A 23,335-nucleotide genomic window follows, 5' to 3' on the forward strand; every position below is an offset into this window, starting at 1 on the left:
AATACGAAAAAGGAAGCGGTATTTGGAGGAAAAGAAACGGAAACGGTCAAATTATAAAGGAAACGGAAAAGAAAACGAGGGAGCCCTTTCCATCGGAAAGGGAAACGGCAGAAGACATTCCGGAAATATAAATACGGAAAATTTCCGGAAATATAATCTAGATAGGTCCATGCATTTATTAGGCCTACATTTACACATGAAACTGGGCTTGGCCACATATCAAATCCACTAATTACTCTAACCCTAATCACTTTGTATAATTACGTGTGCATGCAGCCGTTAAACTATGTGTGTTACTTTATGTCGAATTGCCGTTTATCGAAGTTAAGTGATATATCTTGTCTTATTATTTTTATTTATGTGTGTCTTTCAGTCTACAAATTAAGGTATTATGCTGCATTATCTTGTGGCAAATATCCGTTTTCTATTATGTATTCATATCCGATGATTTTCGTTTTCATTTCGTTTTCGGGGTTTTCGATTCTATTTTTGATTCCGACAAGATAGAGGGAAACAAAAACGATAAAACATGTTTCCATTCGTTCCGTTTCATTTTTAACCCTACTCTAAAGGCATCTCCGGACTCATTTCGGACGGTCAAAATGTCCGCGTGCGTCCGTTTGCGTCGGCTAAAATGGGCGAAATCGATCGGCGTTCGTTTGCATTGGGGTGGCTCTAGCGGCATGACGCATTTTTTTAGACTTTGCATTTTTTTGAACATAAAACATAATTTATATAGTAGAAGAAAGGAAAAAACCTAAAACCGAACGGCTGCGCCCACTGGGCGTCGTCGTCGCTGTCAATCACGACGAGCTCCGGTATCGGCCACGACCAGTTTGCAAGCGGCATAACATATGCCGATGCCGCGGGCGGTGCTGGAGGTGGAGCAGCCCAGGCCGGTGGTGGAGGTTGAGCAGCCCACTCCGGTGGTGGTGGCGGCGCCGCCCGCGCTGGTGGTGGAGGTGGAGGTTAAACAGCCACTCCGGTGCTAGCGGTGGCGCCGCCCACACCGGTGGTGGACGTGGAGGCCCTCACGGGTTGTACATCGGAGGTAGAGGCGGCGGTTGCACCGGTTGCGTGGCTGAGTCCTCGAGCATCCGTCATAGGGCCTCTTCCTCCGTGAGGTACGGCGGCAGGATGCCGGTGGCGTACCGGGGCAGCGGTGGCTGCACCGATCGGTCGACCTCATCTCCTCCGGGTATTCGAACTTCCGGCCCTCCGCCATGACCAACCGCTATTCCTGGAAAATGTAGGCAACGTAGTCGTCGCTATCGTCCTTGGCCTCCTCGTTGTGGTAGGCCAGCGCCTCGCTGTACTCCTCTACGTCGATGTCGTCCTGTGTAGGCGCTGGCGGCTGCCGTGTTCGACGACGAGGCGCTGGTGGATGGCCGAAGGGGAAGTCCCTGTCACCGAGGAAGCCCGTCCTCCTCCTCGGATCCTTCTCGGTCTCGCGCCAGGTGCGCCACTGAAAGTGCATGGACCCCCCATGTGTGGTTTTGGTAATTAATGACAATCCCTATGGACTAATGTTTGCATTAAGTTATATTTGTAGGTGTTGTCCATAGGCAATGCTTGAACCATATGTTGGCTTCAAGGTTGCAATAAGAAGAAATTAATGAAGGATATCAAGTGTCAAGTATGTCTTGAAGATGAAGATGAAGTGAGCCCTCAAGTTACTTCAAGACATCAACATGATGAAGAATGAAGAAATGATGTGCAAGTTCAAGATGAGCCATCTCTAAGAGATCATTTGCTTGAAGCTTGCCATCCATATGGTGATCATGGATATGTGAAGATGTGCCGAAGAAGAAGCTCTCCCATGGTGGATTATGGGGGAGCAATCCACAAGACTTCGTCAAGCAAGCACAATCAAGAAAGATGTTCCATCTTGTTGCGGTCAAGATCGTCATCATCAAGATCAAGTGGAATACTCAAGGTTAAGGTTTGCTCTTGATAGGGTTTCTTTCTCACCGGTCTCATGGTGTAGTTGGAGACCGGTTTATAGTTTAGTTGCCGTACTATCAAGAGGGCTCTCGAGTGAGTAACTCGATCGTATCCTTCGGAGAGCTCAAACCTTTGCATCCTTGCATCATCTTTCTTGGTTGTTATTTGGATCTTATCCATATGGTGTTTTAGAGCTTGTGCTTATTCTCATGACAAGCTCTAGTTCATCGAAAACGGATTCCGCATGAATCACTTGTTGCGTTTTCGATATTGGAGTTTTTCTCGGTTTCTCGTATTGAGAGATTTCACTCTAAAATACATATAAAAACCTACCCCACTTGTTCTTAAGCTTTTCACTCTTTGTGGGGTAGCTCTTGTCATCCCCTTTACAACAAAATTGGTTTCACCTAAATCCGAGTTTCCTAACTCAACTTGTTGCGTTTTCGAGGTTGGAGGTTTTACCGGTTTGCCTTTTTTAGATAGGTAAAACCTTTATTAATTTGTTTCTATCCTACTTTGCTGGACTATGATGTTTCTATGCATATTGTTGTAGAGCTCGTTGTTGTGATTTCAACGAGCCCAAGATCATCGAAATCGGAGTCCGGATGCAAAAGTTCTTAATGTTTTCGTACCGGGTGTTTGGGTATAAACAGGGAGGCCGGCAGTGCCGCTGGGAGCACTCCGGCACTGCCGCCGGGAGCACTCCGGCACTGCCGCTGGGACGCGATTTTGACCATAACGGGCAGATATTTTGGCCCCTATTTAAGGGGGTCTTCTTCCCCAAAGTTCCTGGTCGGTTTGAGCTCGTTTTGCCTCCATTGTTGACCTTCTTTGAGCTTGCTATCTTCCTCTCCCTCCAATGATTCTTGCATCCATTTGAGAGAAAGATAGAGGAGATCTAGATCTACATCTTCACCAATCAAATCCCTCTCTTTGTGAGGGGAATCCACTAGATCTAGATCTTGGAGAAATTTGGTGTTCCTCCTTCTTATTTGTTCTTCCTCTCTTATTCCCCCAATAGCTTTTGTAGCTTTGTTGGAATTTGAGAGAGAAGGACTTGAGCATCTTTGTGGTGTTCTTGCCATTGCATTTGGTGCATCGGTTTGAGTTCTCCACGGTGATTCGTGGAGGTGAAAGCAAGAAGGTTGTTACTCTTGGGTTCTTGGAACCCTAGACGGATTCGAGGCCTTTGTGGCGATTTGTTGGGAGCCTCCAATTAAGTTGTGGATGTGTGCCCCAATCTTTGTGTAAGGCCCGGTTTCCGCCTCGAAGGAAATCCCTTAGTGGAACCGTGACCTAGGCCTTTGTGGCGAGGGTCACCGGAGATTTAGGTGAGGCGCCTTCGTGGCGTTCGGTGTGTGGTGTGAGTACCGCATCTTGGGGTGAGGCCTTTGTGGCGTTGGTGTGCATCGAGCAACCACACCTCAAGGTGAGCCTCTTGTGGCGTTCGGGAGCACTAAGCAACCGCACCTCTCCACCGGAGATTAGCACTCGCAAGAGTGTGAACTCCGGGATAAATCATCGTCTCCCGCGTGCCTCGGTTATCTCTATACCCGAGCTCTTTACTTATGCACTTTACCTTGTGATAGCCATCGTGCTTGAAGTTATATATATCTTGCTATCTCATACTTGCTTGTATTGCTTAGCATAAGTTGTTGGTGCACATAGGTGAACCATTGCTTAGAATAAGTTGTTGGTGCACATAGGTGAACAATAGTATAGGCTTTGGGCTTGACAAAGTAAACGCTAGTTTTATTCCGCATTTGTTAAGCCCATCTCGTAAAAGTTTTAAATCGCCTATTCACCCCCCTCTAGGCGACATCCGTGTCCTTTCAATTGGTATCACAGCAAGGTCTCTCATTCTTAGGCTTCACCGCCTTGAGAGTAAAGATGTCGGCTAGAGGATTAGTGCACGATAACACTCTTATATTAGATGGCACAAATTATGATGTTTGGAAAATTTGCATGCTTAGTCATTTTCGGGACATTGACCCTCATATGGAGAAAATTGTAGATATAGGTTTTTCTCCTCCTATGGATTCACAAAATCTATCGTTAGAGGATGAGAAAAATTTATATCTCAATTCTCAAGCTTCTTATGTTCTTATGAATGCTTTGAGAGATGTAGGTCTTTTTCCATACTTGCCTTTTTGGAGCGCTCATGAATTATGGACAAAGATTCAAGATAAATATGATGTGTCCAATATTATTGAGGATGATTGTATTGCTTCCACTTCCGGCCGTGATGAGTTCTCATCTTCATCCACTTCACCAAAGTGTGGTAAGACACAAGGTAATGATATGGTGAGTGGTGATGAAAATTGCAATGTTAATATTGAGCTTACTATTGATGATTCTTCATCTCTATCTCATTGCAATGCTTCATCTTTGGACTTAAACACTTCTAGCACTAGAAATGATTTACATGCTTGTGTTGATAGTCCTTGCATATCATGTGTAAGTTGCTTGAATAAATCTAATGATGATATGCTTGCTTTGTCTTGTGGCCATGATAAAAATGCTTCTATTTCCTCTAGTTGTTGTGTGACTAACATTGTAGAGGAAACCAAAGATTCTATTGGTCAAGACAAGATCTTGAAAGGAGCCTCAAGTAACTCCTCATCTTTATCTCACGGTCCTCATATATGCCTTATGGCCAAGGGTTCCACGGTACCTCCTACCATGGAACCTAATATGTCTCGTGGTGATAAGGATGAGGATGAATATGAAGAAGAGGATTGGGTTGTCTCTCTACGCGATAAGGGTGAGAGCGTATTCAAGGTTATTTGCAAAGATAAAATTGCTAGCACTCACTTCTTTGAAATCTTGACTACCGCTATTGAGAGCCAAAAACTTATTTGGATGCATGAGAACACCATTGATAAAAAGGGTGCTCTTGAACGAGAGTATGCCAATGATGTAGCATCCTTAAAGAATGATCTTGAAGAAGAACAAGAGACCGTAGCCTCTCTTGAAGAGCAACTTGAAACCCTTGAAGTGTCTCAAAATGAAATAGTTTCTAAACTCATTAAGGAAAGAGACCATGCTAAAGCTCAAGTAAAAATGCTTAAAAAGGAAAATTCCAAAGTTGGTGTTGGTCATGATAAACTTGTTAAGGATCTAGATGATCTAGACAAGGCCCACAAGGTCTTGGAGAGCGAACACTCTATCCTCACCAAGTCCCATGAGCAACTTCAAGCTTCCTATTTAAAAGAGCATGCTATGTTACCCTCTCTTCTTGATATGTCTTGTGATGATGCTTGTGCTACTAACTCTACTACTTGTGAAGCATCTATCTTGAAGGAGAATGTTGAGCTAAGGGCTCAACTTGATTTGCTAACTAGCAATTATGGGAAATTGGAAGAAAATCATGGAAAGCTTGCTAGCTCCCATGAGGATCTTCTAGCCTCTCATGATAGGCTAAAGTTAGCTCATGAGGCTATCATATCTAAGGCAACACCTTGTGAGCCTCATGTGGATACTAGCACTACTACTCAAAATGCTATATTGCAATGTGCTAGTCCTTGTAATTCATCCACTCATAGTATCGCTAAATCTTGTGATGAATTATCTTCCTTGCCTTGTTGCTCTAACAATAAAGGTTCTAGTTCCTCTAGTACTTGTGTTGTTACTAACCATGTAGAGGAAATCAAAGAGCTCAAGGCCCAAGTCACTTCCTTGAAGAACGACTTGGTAAAGGGTCATGAAGGGAAATGCAAAATTGACAAGATGTTGAGTGTGCAACAATCCCCCAATGACAAAAGTGGACTTGGATTCAACTCCAACAACAAGAACAAGTCCAAGAACAACAATAAGAAGAAGGGCCAAGTACAAGTCAAAAACCCGGCCAAGATTATTTGCTTCAAGTGCAAAATTGAAGGGCATCATGTTAGATCTTGCCCTTTGAAGAAGAAGCAAAAGGGAAGCGGCCTCAAGCTCAAACTCACATTCAACCTCAAGTTGAAGAAATGCCACTTCCCAAGAAGAAACAAGTCAATGCTCCCATTGTGGAGAAATCTAGTGAGAAGAAGGAGAAGAAAAGAACTTGCTACATATGCCGTGAGAAGGGCCACATCTCCTCCTTGTGTACTATTGGTACCTCATCCAACTCTATTACCATTAATGATGTTTATTCTCTTCGTAAGGATGAGGGTGGCAATGTGTTTGCCAAATATGTTGGTGCTCAAAGTGGTGTCAAGAAAAGAACCATTTGGGTTGCCAAGCCTATTGTGACTAACCTCTTAGGACCCAACTTAGTTGGGGATCAACAATCCAAAACTTGATCAATAGGTGCTTGTTGGAGGGCATTGGAGACTTGGCTACATCATGAAGAATTAAGGGATCTTCATCATTTATATTATCTCAAGCCAAGTCTTTTGGTTATCTTACTTCTATCATACACCCAATGTTCCTCCTTGCGGTAACATGTGCTCAACTCATTTATATTGAAAGTTACTCGCCCCTTTGCATGTGTTAGTTTTGTTCCTAACATGTGTTTGTATATGTTGTGCATCCTACTTGTTTTTCTTGAGAAATCAAGGCTATGTATGTTAGGTTGCACACCATGTATTTGTGCTTGTGTTGGAGCCTCTTTGCATCTTGTTGTATCTTATATGGCTCTTATGAGAGATTATTGGACTATAACATTTTGGGGGAGTGATATGCCTTTAGGAATTTCACAATCCTAACAATGTGTGTACATGAGGAATATCACTTAGAATTGATATTGCAAGATTATCTAGTCTCTATGTGGTATGTCATCTTCATGAGAAATTCAAATTCTAATGTTCATTAATATCTCTAGTTGGATCTTATTTGCCTCTTGTGAAAATAAATTCCTTATCACATTATGGGGGAGTAATAAGCTTTGTGCATATTACAAGCCTAGGAAATGTGAACATTTGAGGTTGTGTCACATAGAATTGATATTGTAGATTATCTCTCCTATGTGGCATGTTTGCTCAAACAAGCTCCAATTTGCTTAAATGGCTTCATTGCTAATATCTTTGTGGATCTTATTTGTGTAAGTTTTTCTTGGCGTGGTTTTTCACAACGTGTCCCTCAATACATTTTTGGAAAACCATATGCTTCAAGTCATACTATTAATTGCTTTGCATGTTGGTATGAATACTATTAATTGCTTTGCATGTTGGTATGAATACTATTAATTGCTTTGCATGTTGGTATGACTAAATGAAGCTATCAAGAAACTATCTTTGCATGATGGTTAACTCTTATCTTTTACCATATGCTTTGTTCGTTGTAAATATGATCTTATGTATACTTACAAACTACCACCGGGAAATACTTCCTAATACCTCTTGTCCTAGGACAATTGGTAATCAATTATGAGGTAGATATTTATTGATCATATCTACATTGGCTCTTGTATTTATATTGCCTTATTTATTGCCATGAATTTGTTGTGCTTTGACTCCCATGTGTCTTCCTTGCATCTTATGGATCTAAGTTGTCTATTCAAACTTTCTTAGCATTGTTAGAAGATATAGGTAGCGTGGTGATCCTAGTTTTGTGCATTTTGTATTCATATAAAAATCCTAGATAATGCACCAAACTTGGGGGAGCTCTTCTATATTATTAAAATGCTTAACATCTCTTGATCTTAATCAAAAATTTGGTTTTGGGAGACATAAAATTTTCTTTTTGGTACTTTGTGCCATCATAAAAAGTTTCGAGGGTTTGGTTTATTTGTTGGAACCTTGCTCTCTTGGGAGTTGGTTATCTCATTCCTTTGTGTTTAGGTTTAATTAGCTTCTTATAATGAGATAATTCTTTGGAGTCAATCTTGTGTTGATTTGATTCTTTGATATAATTTGGGCAACCATTGTCTCTTGATTTATTTGGTGTTTTGTCCAAATTGTATCTTCCTTTGGTTCTTGAAAGTATTGTGCATGCATATTTAGTATATGTATATCTTATGGCATGAGTTACTTTCTTTGATCCAATATATAGGGTAAACTCCATCAAATCCTAATTTGTCTAAGATGTGAATGAAATTCAATTTCATATCTATATGCACATAGAATTGTGGAGTTTGTCCTATATGTTGTAGTGTGTCTAACTAGTTCGGACCCAATTAGTTTGGGGACCATTTTGTACTTACCTTTGTGTTAGGTACAATAAATATGCATTGGATGCTTGTCTCACTCTTGGGGAGAAGTGGTGACTCAATGGTAACTTGAGGCAAGCTAGGATGGTCAACGGACACATATCTACTACATCCTCACCAATGCTATCTCGGTAACAAGTATCTTCTCATGCATATTTTCCTACCATCCAACCATGTGGTTGCATCTTGGCATGAATCTCTTGATTTGCAAATATTATGCTTCTTGCAAAGTTTTTAATGAAACCTCTTTATTGCAAATGTGAGTAAATTGAGATGAGCACATATGTTGGGAAGTATTTTAAATCATGCTCATGATTCATCCATCCCAACTATGCCTATCTAGCAATTTTATTGCATATCAATTCCTCAAGGCTCTCACATGTGCAATATAGATGAAAGTGCAAATTTAGTTACTTCTTTTGGTATCCTTGTTTGTGATACTTGTTGCCTTTCTCAAATGCATCCCAACTATCTTCTATCCCTTGTTGATATTTGTGATGTATTTTAGTTGTTTGTGGTTGAAGTTCATGAATGTACAATAAGATAAAATTGAGCCTTTGGCCATGCTATTAAGCAAAAATTCTTATTGTTATATTGCATGACTTCGTTTTGGATATCATGCTATATTTGTTGCATATCTATTTTGTGTGTGCATGTTTCTTTGTGGATAAATATCTTTGTGATATTGCCCACTTAGAGAAACTTATACACATAAGAGATGATACATCTCCTTTTGATATCTTATTTATTTATTGCGTGTTGATTGGTCATGCTAAGCAATATAATTCATTGAAGACTATGATGATGTTTTTTTTTCATCCTTGTAATAGTCTTATAATATGCTTTATCATGCCTTTCACATATCCTCTTGGTTGAGCCTTTTTATTATGGTGCCTCTTACTTGTTGCTCAACTATTTGTTTGTTGCAAGTGTTAAGCTTATTCTTCTATCTATGATCTACTGCAAATGTTTGTGTTTTAAATGGTAATGAGGGAGTAAGGATTCCATGTTATGCATATTGTATTCAAATGCAACATTTTAATTTATGCATGTACCTTGGGGAGCTTCCTCATTTTATTTAAGGCACTATTTTGTGGTGATCATTAGAGTTTGATTCACTTGGTATCTTTTGTTTTGAATGATATTATGGGAGTGATGATTCCATGTTTGTGCACTTTATACTCCAATGCAATTTGTCTAGTTTTGTGCACAAACCTTGGGGAGCTTCCTCATATTATTTAGAGCAATCTTCTTGATCTTATCATAATATCTATCTTTCTTTTGGTACCTTCTTTGTGGTTCATTTGGTTGCTTGCTTCATTTGTTGAAGCTTCTTAACTTTGTTATCTTTTTTGCAATCTTTGATCCCATCTATAGTGTGATTCCTTCCGAATATTCTTTATTGGATACGTGCATTTGATTCCACTCAAATTATGAGAAATGCACACGCTATGGAGGAACTCTCACTATTTTGGCCTTCTAAATTTTTCACCCATTTCGGCAATTGGTGCCAATGGGGGAGAAGTTTGGAGGGTTTAAGGGAATTTGGTTATGTCTTTGCTTTATGCTTAAGCATGTGCCTTTATTGCATTGCATCTTGTTGCTTTGCATAGTTGAATATTTAGAGGAAACTCCACTAGGCTTTGAATGCCAATATATGCAATGAAAGTCAAGATCATTCACACATGCATATATTATGGGGGAGTTTGCTCTATATGTTCAACTTGTTTGTTACTTAAATTCCTTATATAAACCCTCTCAAAGATATTGTCACCAATTACCAAAATGGGGGAGATTGAAAGTGCATGGACCCCCCATGTGTGGTTTTGGTAATTAATGACAATCCCTATGGACTAATGTTTGCATTAAGTTATATTTGTAGGTGTTGTCCATAGGCAATGCTTGAACCATATGTTGGCTTCAAGGTTGCAATAAGAAGAAATTAATGAAGGATATCAAGTGTCAAGTATGTCTTGAAGATGAAGATGAAGTGAGCCCTCAAGTTACTTCAAGACATCAACATGATGAAGAATGAAGAAATGATGTGCAAGTTCAAGATGAGCCATCTCTAAGAGATCATTTGCTTGAAGCTTGCCATCCATATGGTGATCATGGATATGTGAAGATGTGCCGAAGAAGAAGCTCTCCCATGGTGGATTATGGGGGAGCAATCCACAAGACTTCGTCAAGCAAGCACAATCAAGAAAGATGTTCCATCTTGTTGCGGTCAAGATCGTCATCATCAAGATCAAGTGGAATACTCAAGGTTAAGGTTTGCTCTTGATAGGGTTTCTTTCTCACCGGTCTCATGGTGTAGTTGGAGACCGGTTTATAGTTTAGTTGCCGTACTATCAAGAGGGCTCTCGAGTGAGTAACTCGATCGTATCCTTCGGAGAGCTCAAACCTTTGCATCCTTGCATCATCTTTCTTGGTTGTTATTTGGATCTTATCCATATGGTGTTTTAGAGCTTGTGCTTATTCTCATGACAAGCTCTAGTTCATCGAAAACGGATTCCGCATGAATCACTTGTTGCGTTTTCGATATTGGAGTTTTTCTCGGTTTCTCGTATTGAGAGATTTCACTCTAAAATACATATAAAAACCTACCCCACTTGTTCTTAAGCTTTTCACTCTTTGTGGGGTAGCTCTTGTCATCCCCTTTACAACAAAATTGGTTTCACCTAAATCCGAGTTTCCTAACTCAACTTGTTGCGTTTTCGAGGTTGGAGGTTTTACCGGTTTGCCTTTTTTAGATAGGTAAAACCTTTATTAATTTGTTTCTATCCTACTTTGCTGGACTATGATGTTTCTATGCATATTGTTGTAGAGCTCGTTGTTGTGATTTCAACGAGCCCAAGATCATCGAAATCGGAGTCCGGATGCAAAAGTTCTTAATGTTTTCGTACCGGGTGTTTGGGTATAAACAGGGAGGCCGGCAGTGCCGCCGGGAGCACTCCGGCACTGCCGCCGGGACCACTCCGCACTGCCGCTCGGGACGCGATTTTGACCATAACGGGCAGATATTTTGGCCCCTATTTAAGGGGGTCTTCTTCCCCAAAGTTCCCGGTCGGTTTGAGCTCGTTTTGCCTCCATTGTTGACCTTCTTTGAGCTTGCTATCTTCCTCTCCCTCCAATGATTCTTGCATCCATTTGAGAGAAAGATAGAGGAGATCTAGATCTACATCTTCACCAATCAAATCCCTCTCTTTGTGAGGGGAATCCACTAGATCTAGATCTTGGAGAAATTTGGTGTTCCTCCTTCTTATTTGTACTTCTCTCTTATTCCCCCAATAGCTTTTGTAGCTTTGTTGGAATTTGAGAGAGAAGGACTTGAGCATCTTTGTGGTGTTCTTGCCATTGCATTTGGTGCATCGGTTTGAGTTCTCCACGGTGATTCGTGGAGGTGAAAGCAAGAAGGTTGTTACTCTTGGGTTCTTGGAACCCTAGACGGATTCGAGGCCTTTGTGGCGATTTGTTGGGAGCCTCCAATTAAGTTGTGGATGTGTGCCCCAACCTTTGTGTAAGGCCCGGTTTCCGCCTCGAAGGAAATCCCTTAGTGGAACCGTGACCTAGGCCTTTGTGGCGAGGGTCACCGGAGATTTAGGTGAGGCGCCTTCGTGGCGTTCGGTGTGTGGTGTGAGTACCGCATCTTGGGGTGAGGCCTTTGTGGCGTTGGTGTGCATCGAGCAACCACACCTCAAGGTGAGCCTCTTGTGGCGTTCGGGAGCACTAAGCAACCGCACCTCTCCACCGGAGATTAGCACTCGCAAGAGTGTGAACTCCGGGATAAATCATCGTCTCCCGCGTGCCTCGGTTATCTCTATACCCGAGCTCTTTACTTATGCACTTTACCTTGTGATAGCCATCGTGCTTGAAGTTATATATATCTTGCTATCTCATACTTGCTTGTATTGCTTAGCATAAGTTGTTGGTGCACATAGGTGAACCATTGCTTAGAATAAGTTGTTGGTGCACATAGGTGAACAATAGTATAGGCTTTGGGCTTGACAAAGTAAACGCTAGTTTTATTCCGCATTTGTTAAGCCCATCTCGTAAAAGTTTTAAATCGCCTATTCACCCCCCCTCTAGGCGACATCCGTGTCCTTTCAGCCACGTGTCGGAGTCGACGGCGTACGCGGGATGGGCACGGAGGTCCAGCGGCAGGTACTGCCGCCTACGCTGGATCTCATTGCTCCTATATGGCTCGCGCGCAGGCATGGGCGGAACGGGCACCCGGAGGTAGCTGGGCCGCCAGCCGCTAGGCATTTGCATGTCCCCCCAGCCGTCGCACGGCGTCCGGTGTGCATGAGCCGCGCGACGTGGACGGTAGCGGGACCCTGCGCGGCCGCATCTCCTTCTTGTTGCCGCTGCTGGACGCCTCGAAGTCATTCTTCTTTCCCATGGTGCTGCGGCGGCGCGCGGAGGTGGTGGGAGTGGAGGTGTCCGTGCTGTGGGCGATGCCAGGAACGGTGTCGATCGACTACTAAGGCCGGTCGCGCGCGGGAAACGATGCCATTAAAGGCGGCCCAGCCACCACCCGCCAGTGCATGCTCAGAAGAGGTTGCGGCGACATTGATGACAAAGGTTGCGGCGCAGACGCGGAAGCGCTGACCATGGAAGCGATGGCCGCGGAAGCGATGTCCTCCATACAGGCTCGCTGTCATGCGGGTCCGGTGAAAAAACGAACGGTCACTTGGGCGTCCGCCAGCTTCTGCATGGCGCATATTTAGACCGTGTTTGAGTCGCTGCGGACCAATCATCGCCCCGCTTGAGCGGATACCAGACACATTTCCGATAACCGCGAACGCAAATGATCCTTCAGCGTTCGTTTACGTCCCGTTGGTCGTTGGAGATACCCTAACACAAAATTCTTTGGATTTCACACTCGTGCTTCTAGGCGTCCGTTGGGTCCATGCCTCACGAGCTACGTTGACCGCGATCATGCTGCGATCTTTCCACGTTTTCTTTTCTGGCTTGAAACTGCGTGCACCGTCAACGGAAGGTTGCTTTGACTTGTGTGCACATCACGCTTGGAGCAGTGGCAGTAGACTTCCGCGTCTAATGCTACTCGTAGGTGTACTTCCATGTTCGAAAAGTAAATTGTAGTAGTACGCTCAACTAAGCACACACTCATACTTGCCTACACAAATAGTGTGCTTTATGTACAAATAATATTTCTCGCATATTTGGTCAGATTGGAACAATTGAATTAAAAAGGAAAGAAAGATAGTAAATGCCAATTTAAATAATTGTTGAGGAAGAATCGCAATTCGAAAACATATCGTGCGCACAGCCTAAAGCACTTCTACAAATAGGATTTGGTCGGATATTCACTTTGGCTCATAGGAGCATTTGCTCCCACTATGTGAATCTACATTTCGAAGTGCCAAAAAATTCTAAAGTAAAATTTTTCATGTACATCTACACATTTTATGTTCGTGCACAAGTTTTCAAAAGAAACTACAAAAATTTGTGGCTCCTGTAAAAAAGACAAATTTTGATGCTATAACACGACTACGTACAGGACATTTTTTTGTCTTTCTTGTACACGCCACATAAAATATTGTTTCTCCATGAAAACTTGTGCACTAACAAAGAATGTCACGATGTACACCAAAAAAATTATGTCAGAATTTTTTGACATTTTTAAAATTGTTTTTTAATTATTTTGTATAATGGGAGCATTTGCTCCTATGAGCCAAAACGCCACCTCCGGATTTGGTCCTGTTATATTAATATAGCAACCACACATTACAACTGCTGGAGCATCAGCACAATCACGTCAAGAGAAAAAGATAAAAGAAAGAAACCCGAAAAGGTCGGATCGACGAAAACAAAGGTGTCCCGCAGCCGATGCACCCTCTGAAGAATTCCCACCACGCTCATAGCACTCTGAAACACCGTGTACCAAGCAACACCTTCAAGAAGGAATGACATGACGATGCTACTACCCGGAGTGGTCCTAGGGTTTCCCCCGGCACGCATATGGACAAGGGGGGAGGGCTTCACCCAACGCCCTTTAGGAAGGAAGGTTGGCACCCGTGTGCGTCTCCGCGTCGGTGTCGGCCTGCCCGACAGAGATTTCTCTTGACCCTCGCAACCTCACCCTGGACGCTCAATTGTGCTCCATCAAACTCAACGCCCAGCAACGTGCGCCACCACGGCTTTACACCCACCATCGCCGCCTTACCGCGGCCAACGAACCTAGGTCAGCGTGACCAAGGAGGATCTTGAAACCGAGCATCAACGAGGTAGTGGCCACGCGAGAGGGAACCGCCTCCACTGCCAATGGCGGTACCCGCCCAAACATGCCGGCAAGGGGCACACCGGGCCCTCCCGGCACGGCCGAGAACAGACCCACCTAGTCAATGCTAGTGAAGCCCCCGCCGGGATGTTGCTGGACGCGCGCCTCCACGTCACTCAACCTCCACTACGGTCACCTCCCCCGCCCGCTAGAAGCAATCCGGTTGCGCTAGAACCCAGCCCTAGATGGGCCCCAAAGGGCCCGGATCTAGGCTGAGAGAGCGGCACAAGTTATATTGTCCTCATGTGTCTATTTCTCTTGTCCCTCATCCCACATTCCCACTTCTCTTTCCTTTGGGATAAGTGATAAGAGCATCACTAGTAGTGCCCCTAAACCCTCAAATCCTCAAAAATAACTGTTTTTTTTTACAGTTTACGAGTGAAAAAACGCGTAGACTAGAACCATCAAATCCTCAAAACAAAATAGGGGTCCAACGCTCAAACCCAATTCCACCTTCTAGAACTAAGAGCATCTCCACCGGTCCTCCCCAAAAAAGCGTCGGCATGCACGCCGGCAACAAGCTATGGGGAGCGCCGACTGCATGCATTTAGTATTTGGGGACCGGCGTCTCCCACCAATTAACCCAATAGAGGCGCCGACACTATGCATGCACATGCAAGTGGGGACAGAAAAAGTAGGAGAGAGGAGAATCTTTAGTGGGTTGTGTCACATGCAAGTGGGGCACATGCAACTTTTCAGCAGAAATTGAACGCCGGCGCTCCCAATCGGCTCCCTTTGTGAAGGGATCCTTTCGAGAGTGTCGACACTTTTATGGGGCTCCAAAACATGCCGGCATTTTTGGGGAGCGCCGGTGCGGGCGCTTTCTCTCACTAGACTCCCAATAGAGCTATTGGGAGCTCTATTGGGAGCCCCATGGAGATGCTCTAAGGGTTGGGGCCCCAAACTGCCCCAACCCACACTTTCCTTCCAACGTGCGCGGGAGGGAAATTTCACCGCCCCCAACCTCCCGCATCTGCGCATCCGAGCCGCCGGCCATCAGCCACCGCCATTCCCCCCCCCCCCACCTCCCCTCGACGCGCGCCGACCGCCGCGAGCTGCGCCGCACCCGGATCCGCACCTCCTGCCCCGCGTCGCACGCATCCGTGCCGCGCGGCCGCCGCCCCATGCCGCCCGCCGCCTCCCCCACCTCCCCGAGCCTCCCCCGAGCCACGCCCCGCCCCCGACCGCGACGAGCCACCGTGCCTCACCCCTGCCCTCCCCTCCCCGCCCGCCGCCAACCTCCCCGCCGCCCAGATTTGGCAGCGAGCTACGTGCTAGTTGCTTTTGGTGTCTAGAAATTTCTAGGAATTGGTTTCACTAATTAGAGCATCTCTAGCAGATTCTTAAATTGGTCAAACCTGGATATTTACAGGCCGGTTTGAGGGTTTAGGGTGTTTTTTGTCCAGTCCAAACACCTCTGGAGGCCGGCCTGGATACGAGCCCCCCCCCCAATGCGCATACAACTTTGCTGAACTTCATATGTGCCAGTAGCTGGGAAAAAATAGTCACAGAAAGTAACAGTACAAAGCCCAAACACCAAATGAATCGCACACATCACAAAGAGCCACAGCACATACAGCAATTGTGCATACAATTTAGATGAAGTTTATACAAAAGATCAGTCAAATTGCGTGTTAGGCACCAGATAATCACCACAGCGCCGAACACAACTTACAAAAATTGAGTGAATCACACCAATGCACAAGAACTGAAGGAAAATATATGATAACATATGAACTTCAAAATCAGCAGAATACATAATTTCAACGTTTGTGTAAGAATAGAACAGGAGCCAAGAAGATATATAATATAACAGCAGAGTTTCTTCATTATGTATACGAATAGTTACCATCACTCCCATCAGAAGGACAAGCTAAAGCACTGCTTTCGAACAAACAAACGAAAGACAATACTCCATGTAGAGCATAGTTTCGAGGCAGACTCCAAAAATGTGTTCAAAGACCAGCAACTAAAGTCAATCCAAGAAAATACCTACTAATTGACAAAAGCCAGTCAAAGCAAAATTCACTGTTACAGGCTTACAGCAATTGGGCATACAGCTCGAGATGAAATTCATACAGAAAGATCAGATTGGTGAATTTACACATGCAAGGCCACTAGCAAAAATCCTCACAGTCGCGGTACAAATAACATCGAATGGATTGCACCGATGCACAAGAACTGAAAGAAACTATACATGACAACATATTAACTTCAACATCAGCAGAAATAATTTCATAGAAGTTGTCTAATAAGGACGCATCTAGCGGGCGCACCCTGAGGAAGAAGAGTAGCCCGATTAAGATTTCAGGATCTAATAATCATGATCCCATGTATCTATATATTGTGTTGGATATTATGACGGACACACACCAGACTCAGTTATCTGATTATAGTCACACACAAAAATTTTACAAGCAACAGCTATCAATGACTGAAATTGTCCTATGATCATAACCATTAACGGAGATACATTATCAAATGATGACCAAAATAAGATCGGCATGGAAACGTATATATACTTTTGTGTAAATCTTTTATATATTCTTATTAGATTTTGAAGATTCGAATGACTAAGATGAATGCTGGGTTTGAGTAATCAACCAGATTACCGTATGAGTCAATCGTCCAAACCTCAATGTCAATGTTTGGCACACATCAATGACGAATGCATTCCATTACACCAAGCTTCGCTTAGAAATCATCGGGATGTCACGCATAATAAATGGAGAGAAACAACATGCCCTGGACAAGAAATATTGGTAACTTCACTAGGCTCACTCAACATAATGCCGTAGCTTGCTTGTACAGAACAGGAAAACGAAGGCTCGTACCAAAACAACCACAGAAGCAATGGTGAGCGACTGAATCTTTCGGAAAACTGGAGGCGGCAACAAGTCAGCAAACTTCTTCAAAGTATTGAATAGGTAGTCATAAGTAGGAGGTTTAATGCAATAGTACATTGGAAAAACGACTACATTACAATAAGAACATTTCATAATTCCTACCCTCTAAGGCCAGCGGTCATCTAGATCAGGCTTCTTGACAAAGATCTGGTTGTAGTCTGGCCGTGACATCTGTAACACAAATCATTCATTCAGTTATTGGTGCAAGAAGACAACAAAATCCAGAATACCAGATATAGCAGATTATGTGAACCAGACTACACTTGCTGACACAAATGTAACCAAACCGCATACAGCTACAGGCATGATTTGCTACCTAGCTATCTGTAGCCATCAGCTCTGCCTCCCAAGTTATATCATCAGGTTGACAGTACAGTTACATGAACTTGTGTATCCGGACTTGGTGGGTTCGATTTTGAAAAGCATAGTTCGTGCAGTAACCTTCGACCGCAACGTCACCATTTTATCTTTGTTATGTCAAAATTCCAAGCCATGGAGAGTGCTAGCACTAGATTATCTACCATGTCCCCCTACGGTTTCAATTGATTCTTTCTCTGAACCATTCAATCATCACAAACGCAAGAGAACCATGTCAATTGGGCATAAAGGCATAAAACCACCCTACTGGATCTCTCACTGGCAGGCGCGGCGCCAGAATTTTGACCCGATACTACGTAGATGCGAAATATTCAGCTGGGGGAGAAGAGAAGACTGATGGGGTGCGGGCCTTACGAGATCCTTGAAGAGGATGAAGGCGATGAGGAAGAAGAGGACGAAGAGGATCTCGAATTCGGCGAGGCGGACGAAGCGGAAGACCTTGTCCACGGCCCTCGTCATCATCCCTGGCTCCCTCCGGCCGCCGCCGCCGCCGCCCACGCCCCGTTGCGGCCGCATCGCCCCCGCTCGCGCGCGGATCCCTCTACAGCGTACTGCCTCCCTGAAGCTATGAACCCTAAACTTGAGCGTAACAAAGGGAGACACAAGCAGATAGACAGCTGGATAACGGGAGGGCAGCTACCGGATCGCCGGCGGGGCGGCGGCGGCGGCGGAGACGATCGGCCGGCTGCTGGTTGGTTCGGTCGGACGAGCCGGAGAGTGGGTTCGCGTGTCGGGGTCTTCGCAGTTCGCACGCAGCCCCTGCTAACGCTGCCGGCTCGAGCGGTGGTGGTGCGCACGATCTCGGATCCAACGGCGGAGAGTAGCTGAGAAGCAGGACGGGGAATGCGTTTGCTCCTCACCAGTACAGGTCAGGTCGTGCAAAACGGTGCTCCAATTTTTTTTCTTCTCAAAATAAATATTTTTTTGGTGCGAGATGTTTAGTACTCCCTCGCTCTAAAAATATAATGTAAGATAATTCAGGAAATTTATAAGTATGATAAAACTGATAGAAAAATGTCAACATACATAATACCAAACAAATACACTTTGTGAATATTGATACCCTTTTCTTAAATATTGTCAAAATTATTGTTTTTAACCTAGAACAAAAGTTAAAGACTTAAAGAAACTCTAGCAGATCCTGTAAAAACACGGTCCTTAAAACTGGTTTGCAAGCCACTGAAAACCCGTTTTAGAGGCTCACACGAGCTCTGGCTGAGCAGATCCCGTAAACAAAAACCTGTAAAACGAAATATTCCACAAAAAAGCCCATTTGTTAGCATTTTTTCATATTTTTTTCCTTCTATCCCTTTTCCTATCTTTTTTCCAAGCTCTCTGCCTAGCCCGTCGGCCGCCCGCTAGCCATCCGCCACTCCTTCTGCGTGTATTGCCCACGCATAGCCGGGCCGCCCGCCCCTGCCTAGCCATGTGTGGCCGCACCGACCGTGTGTGGTGGCCTTGCCTCACCAGAGCTTGGCCATGGCGGATGCGCTCGGGACGAACTTCCCAATGACGGCTATGGTGCGTGGAGAGGACAGGGAAGAAGAAAAAATGGCGAGCGGAGCTCACTAGGAGGGGTTGGTGGAGTTAATAATGTTGAACGACGTCTCCATTGTCAGAATTTGGCCGGACGCTAGCGAGTCTCGCGACGAAAGGGCACACGTGTAAAAAGTTTTACGGTTCAAGCTAATTTACCGGAGTATGATGCAAAATACTCCGTAGAAGAATGTGATTGTTTGTACCGAGGATTCAAGACATTTGCCAATGTCATCTGAATCATTTGTGCCAGATCCAATGAACCGAAGATGGCATTGGTATAATCACAAGTGTGGCCTTCAAAAAACTCAAACATAACTCAATTTACAATTAAAAAAAAGATGGAATGCATATTTTGTGTTAAAGTACGATTTTTTCACAAGCACATATAGAACCAAACAGTAAACCTGTAATTTTCACCAATAAATGAGTTAATTTGTGGACTACACATAAAAAATTGTGGATCTATAATAAACAAAGTTTTTGTATTAGACAGATAGAGTTAGTCATTAATGGAATTAGGTGGGATTGTTTTTCAGATTTTTCTGAAACTTCCAAATAGAATTTTCATTTTTTAAAACTTACGGTCTCTGAAAAACGCAGGAGCCAAATGACCACATCTACGACCTTTGAGTAAACAAAGCGAGATGTGAGCGTATTCATCCAGGACGATCCTTCATGATTTGCAGTGTGACTTGAACACGCTTCTGCAAATATAACAGGATGCTCAAACCCCTAGCTGGTAAAACATGAAGCATTCCCCTATTCGGCTCGGAAAATGTCACTACTGGACAGTTTCATAAATAATACAGCTCCGGTTGTCTGTGCCAATGCACAACAGCATCCTCAACATCGCACCTGACTGGAAATAAAGCTATATTTTCTTATGGCAATTCGTTTGATGCCAACTGGGTAAACATAAAAAGGAATAATGCTAGCTAATGTTAAATTGAATAGAATCACCGGAGCAGTTTAAGCTAGTATACATTTACACCATACGACTACAAACAAAAAGGAGATGTTTAGTGGAACTGACTAAACCGAAAGATGTGATATCTTTGTATGGTCTGGAGAGATTTGGGGGGATCATAGTATCAGGTTATCCACTTGGAGGTAACCTGAGCACTTTGCCTAGGTTTCATCGGAACACGGGACATGTTCCTCTTTTTCATGTTCGAGGAGACAGTAGGGCTGAAATAAACTTGGCTTTTCTGTGAAATTGCTGCTGCTTGCAAATGCGGTTTTCTCAGAGGAATGAATGTATGCGACCTTGAGGGGGGTCCTTTTGAAGATTCGACACTTTTAGGTGAATCCCATTTGCTATGATTCGCAAAACTCTGTGATCTACCAACTGGCTGGGGCCTCTTTTCCTTTGGACTTGGAATGTTCCTGCTTTCCATAGTTTCCGCGGAGTACATTGTCTCTTCCCCACTGCTAAAACCATCCCTCCTATCTCCTTGTTCTGATATCGCCGGTGGTGAGGAACTTGACTGCGCCTCACTCCAGCAATTTTCCTGGTAAGCAACATTGTGCTGGGCGTCGCAGTTGACCCGCGCGTTAGCTAGCCGTGATTCATGTGAAACTGAGCCATTTGGTTTCATCTTACTCTCATCAGGCATCATTTGCTTTAGAGGAGGTGGTAAGCAAATAGATCTTGGATGTCCTGGAGGAAAGCTGATACCCACAAGTGAACCTGGTTGGTCATTCTTAGGTCTGTACATCTGCGAAGTTGGATCTCGTTGGTCTTGAAAAGAGCGTGAAGAGCCATTTTCACCATATGAAATCTTGGCAGATGCTGAACTGCATGATCCATGCAGCTGTGTTGGCCTTGATGGCATCTGCGATGATGACAATACACCATCCTCTTGCTCAGTGGTCTTGGTATAACGAAGATGACCCATAGAAGAAGGTTCGCTTCGTTGTCCAGCAGATATTAATCGTGCAGGAGGCATCATTGGCTTGCTGACATCTTCCAAGCTACCACTCCAGTGCTGTTTTAACCATTCACATACTGCAGGGATGGGGATCCCAAACTGCATAGGCATGTCCTTCTTTGATGCAAGGAGTGCAGATGATGATGCAGAAGCGTACCCTGTAGGTGTAGAAGGCGCAAGCTTCATCGGATCACAGACCATAAAAGCTAGATTCCCATGCATATCAAAACCAGCAGATCCAGGTCGCCATGAGACTTCATCTGTTGAGAACTTTATAAGGTTGTCCGTTGCTATAACAACCTTCCCCTCACCCACCGCCAAATCTGTTCTGTTTGTGTGGCCCAGGAGCAAAACTGTACTGCCAAGGTCCAAGCTGGGGTTCAAGCAGGTTTTCAGGAAATGAGGCTGTTGCCCATGCGAATCTGAGCCATCATCCACGACATCAAGCCCGACTATCGTAAGATCCAGAATTGGACTAGTAATAAAGAACCTGAAATGAAAAAAAAATGTAAAACTGGTAGCAATGCCAATAAGCAAAGGCATGTAAAATAAAGGCTCATTAGAGTAAATACGCCACCAAAGTAAAGCTTATTCCGTCTCTAATTTCAAAAAGAGTATGCACAGCGCACTACATTTTTCTCCACAAGAACTAGTTCATTAATATCACCTTTCATTTCTTCTCATACAGCTAAATTACAACTTTGTTGGGCTCTTAGTGAATATTTTTCTCTATATCAAATCCAGGTTGAATTTCATATCTAGCCTACCCAACTTGCTCTGGACAAAGGCTTTGATGTTGTTGTTGTAAGATCCAGATTGAGCCCATCTTGAGAAAAATACATTAAAAACAACATGTCCTACGCCCATCAATCAAGTGAATAAATGGAACCACGGACCACTTTCAGCAGATATTACCTCACATTGATTCTCATCTAGTAGTAGACTAGCGTCCAAAGTTCAATACTAGAATTTATGCATACCTGTACAGAGAGGTGAGGTGATCCTATGCTGCTACACCAACTTTTCTGCTAGCTAGTACATAACAAACTTTAATCTTGCATACCTCAATAAATGGCAAGAAGCCACTACTACATCAGGTGAACATTCTTATTTGGTATATAAGTTGTTAGATATTCACTTTCACCAAAGTAATATTAATAGGATAGTATAATCTTCTACACCTGGTTGCATTTTATCCACAATAAACAACAGCTAGAAATCATGCCCCGCTTCACATACGGCTGCCACAATAAGTGAATGCATTAATAACATCAAGATTGTCGAGGTCCATGATCAGAAGCTCAAATGATTCCCTGGACCATACGGAAGTCAACCCCACAAAAGTCTTAATCTTTCGCTTTTTCACTCAAATGCAGAAACTGGGAAACTAATATGGCACTGACCCACAAATCTGCCAAAAGCTTGAGCCATTTCTAACAGCATTGCTGCTGGGGATTGCTACAGAAACCTAACAGGTTCCCACAAATTGAAAGACGGGAAGTAGATCTTCTTCCACCACGGTACCACAGGAACAATCCGAGCACGAGAGCAGCGCCAAGAAATTGCCTAAGTGTTGCGCAACTAAATGTTTCCATTGAGCGCTGCCGCAAAAATCAATCGATTCGTGGGCAACTCACCACGAAAATGCAACCGCATTGCACAGCCAAAATCAACCGCAAGCAGAGAAATCCAGGAACTGTTCCGGGGGTTTTGTTACCTCTGAGGCACGAGGCGGGCCAGGAGGCGGCCCTGGCTGAGCCGGACCTCGGCGGCGCCCGCGGCGGCGGCCGATGGGACGGTGCCGTGCGTGGTGAGCAGGAGGCTGCGGTGGATGAGGATCCCGTCCCCGCGTTTCCCTCCTGCTCCTTCTCCGCTGCGGGGGAAGGACACGGCCGCGACGGCGGGGCCCTTGGCGGCGAGCAGCGTGGACTTGATCCGCTCCAGCTTGGCCCCGCCGCCGGAGCAGAAGCACCACCCCGAGCCGTCGCCCAGGACGCCCATCCGACGCCGCAGCCGCTCTCGCTCCCTCCTCCGACAGCGGCTACCGGCGCACGGCGGGCGGCGCTGGCCTCGACCTCGAGCCACCGGTGGCTGGCTGGCTGGCTCCTATCGTGCTGAGAGGAAGGGGAGGAGTAGTAGTACAGAACGTGACACAGTGTAGTCGTGTTCCTTCCTGGGATACCTAAACGGTAATGGGGCCTTT

The 23,335-nt window shown here is 44.4% G+C and overlaps 2 protein-coding genes across 2 annotated transcripts; both read right to left on the reverse strand.

The window, feature by feature from the left end:
• Positions 1-17,328: 17,328 nt before the first annotated feature.
• LOC124677976 lies at positions 17,329-18,178 on the reverse strand. Its single transcript, XM_047213911.1, has 2 exons — positions 18,017-18,178; positions 17,329-17,455 (listed from the first exon to the last, which is right to left on the reverse strand). The coding sequence occupies exons 1-2, from the start codon at positions 18,176-18,178 to the stop codon at positions 17,390-17,392; spliced, it is 228 nt and encodes a 75-aa protein (XP_047069867.1). The 3' UTR covers positions 17,329-17,389.
• A 1,879-nt stretch (positions 18,179-20,057) lies between these two features.
• Positions 20,058-23,133, reverse strand: LOC124677984. The gene is made up of 2 exons (XM_047213922.1): positions 22,850-23,133; positions 20,058-21,622 (listed from the first exon to the last, which is right to left on the reverse strand). The coding sequence occupies exons 1-2, from the start codon at positions 23,131-23,133 to the stop codon at positions 20,293-20,295; spliced, it is 1,614 nt and encodes a 537-aa protein (XP_047069878.1). The 3' UTR covers positions 20,058-20,292.
• Between the last annotated feature and the right edge of the window lie 202 nt (positions 23,134-23,335).

This window comes from Lolium rigidum, chromosome 1, assembly GCF_022539505.1.
Source record: "Lolium rigidum isolate FL_2022 chromosome 1, APGP_CSIRO_Lrig_0.1, whole genome shotgun sequence".
NCBI classification, from domain to species: domain Eukaryota; kingdom Viridiplantae; phylum Streptophyta; class Magnoliopsida; order Poales; family Poaceae; genus Lolium; species Lolium rigidum.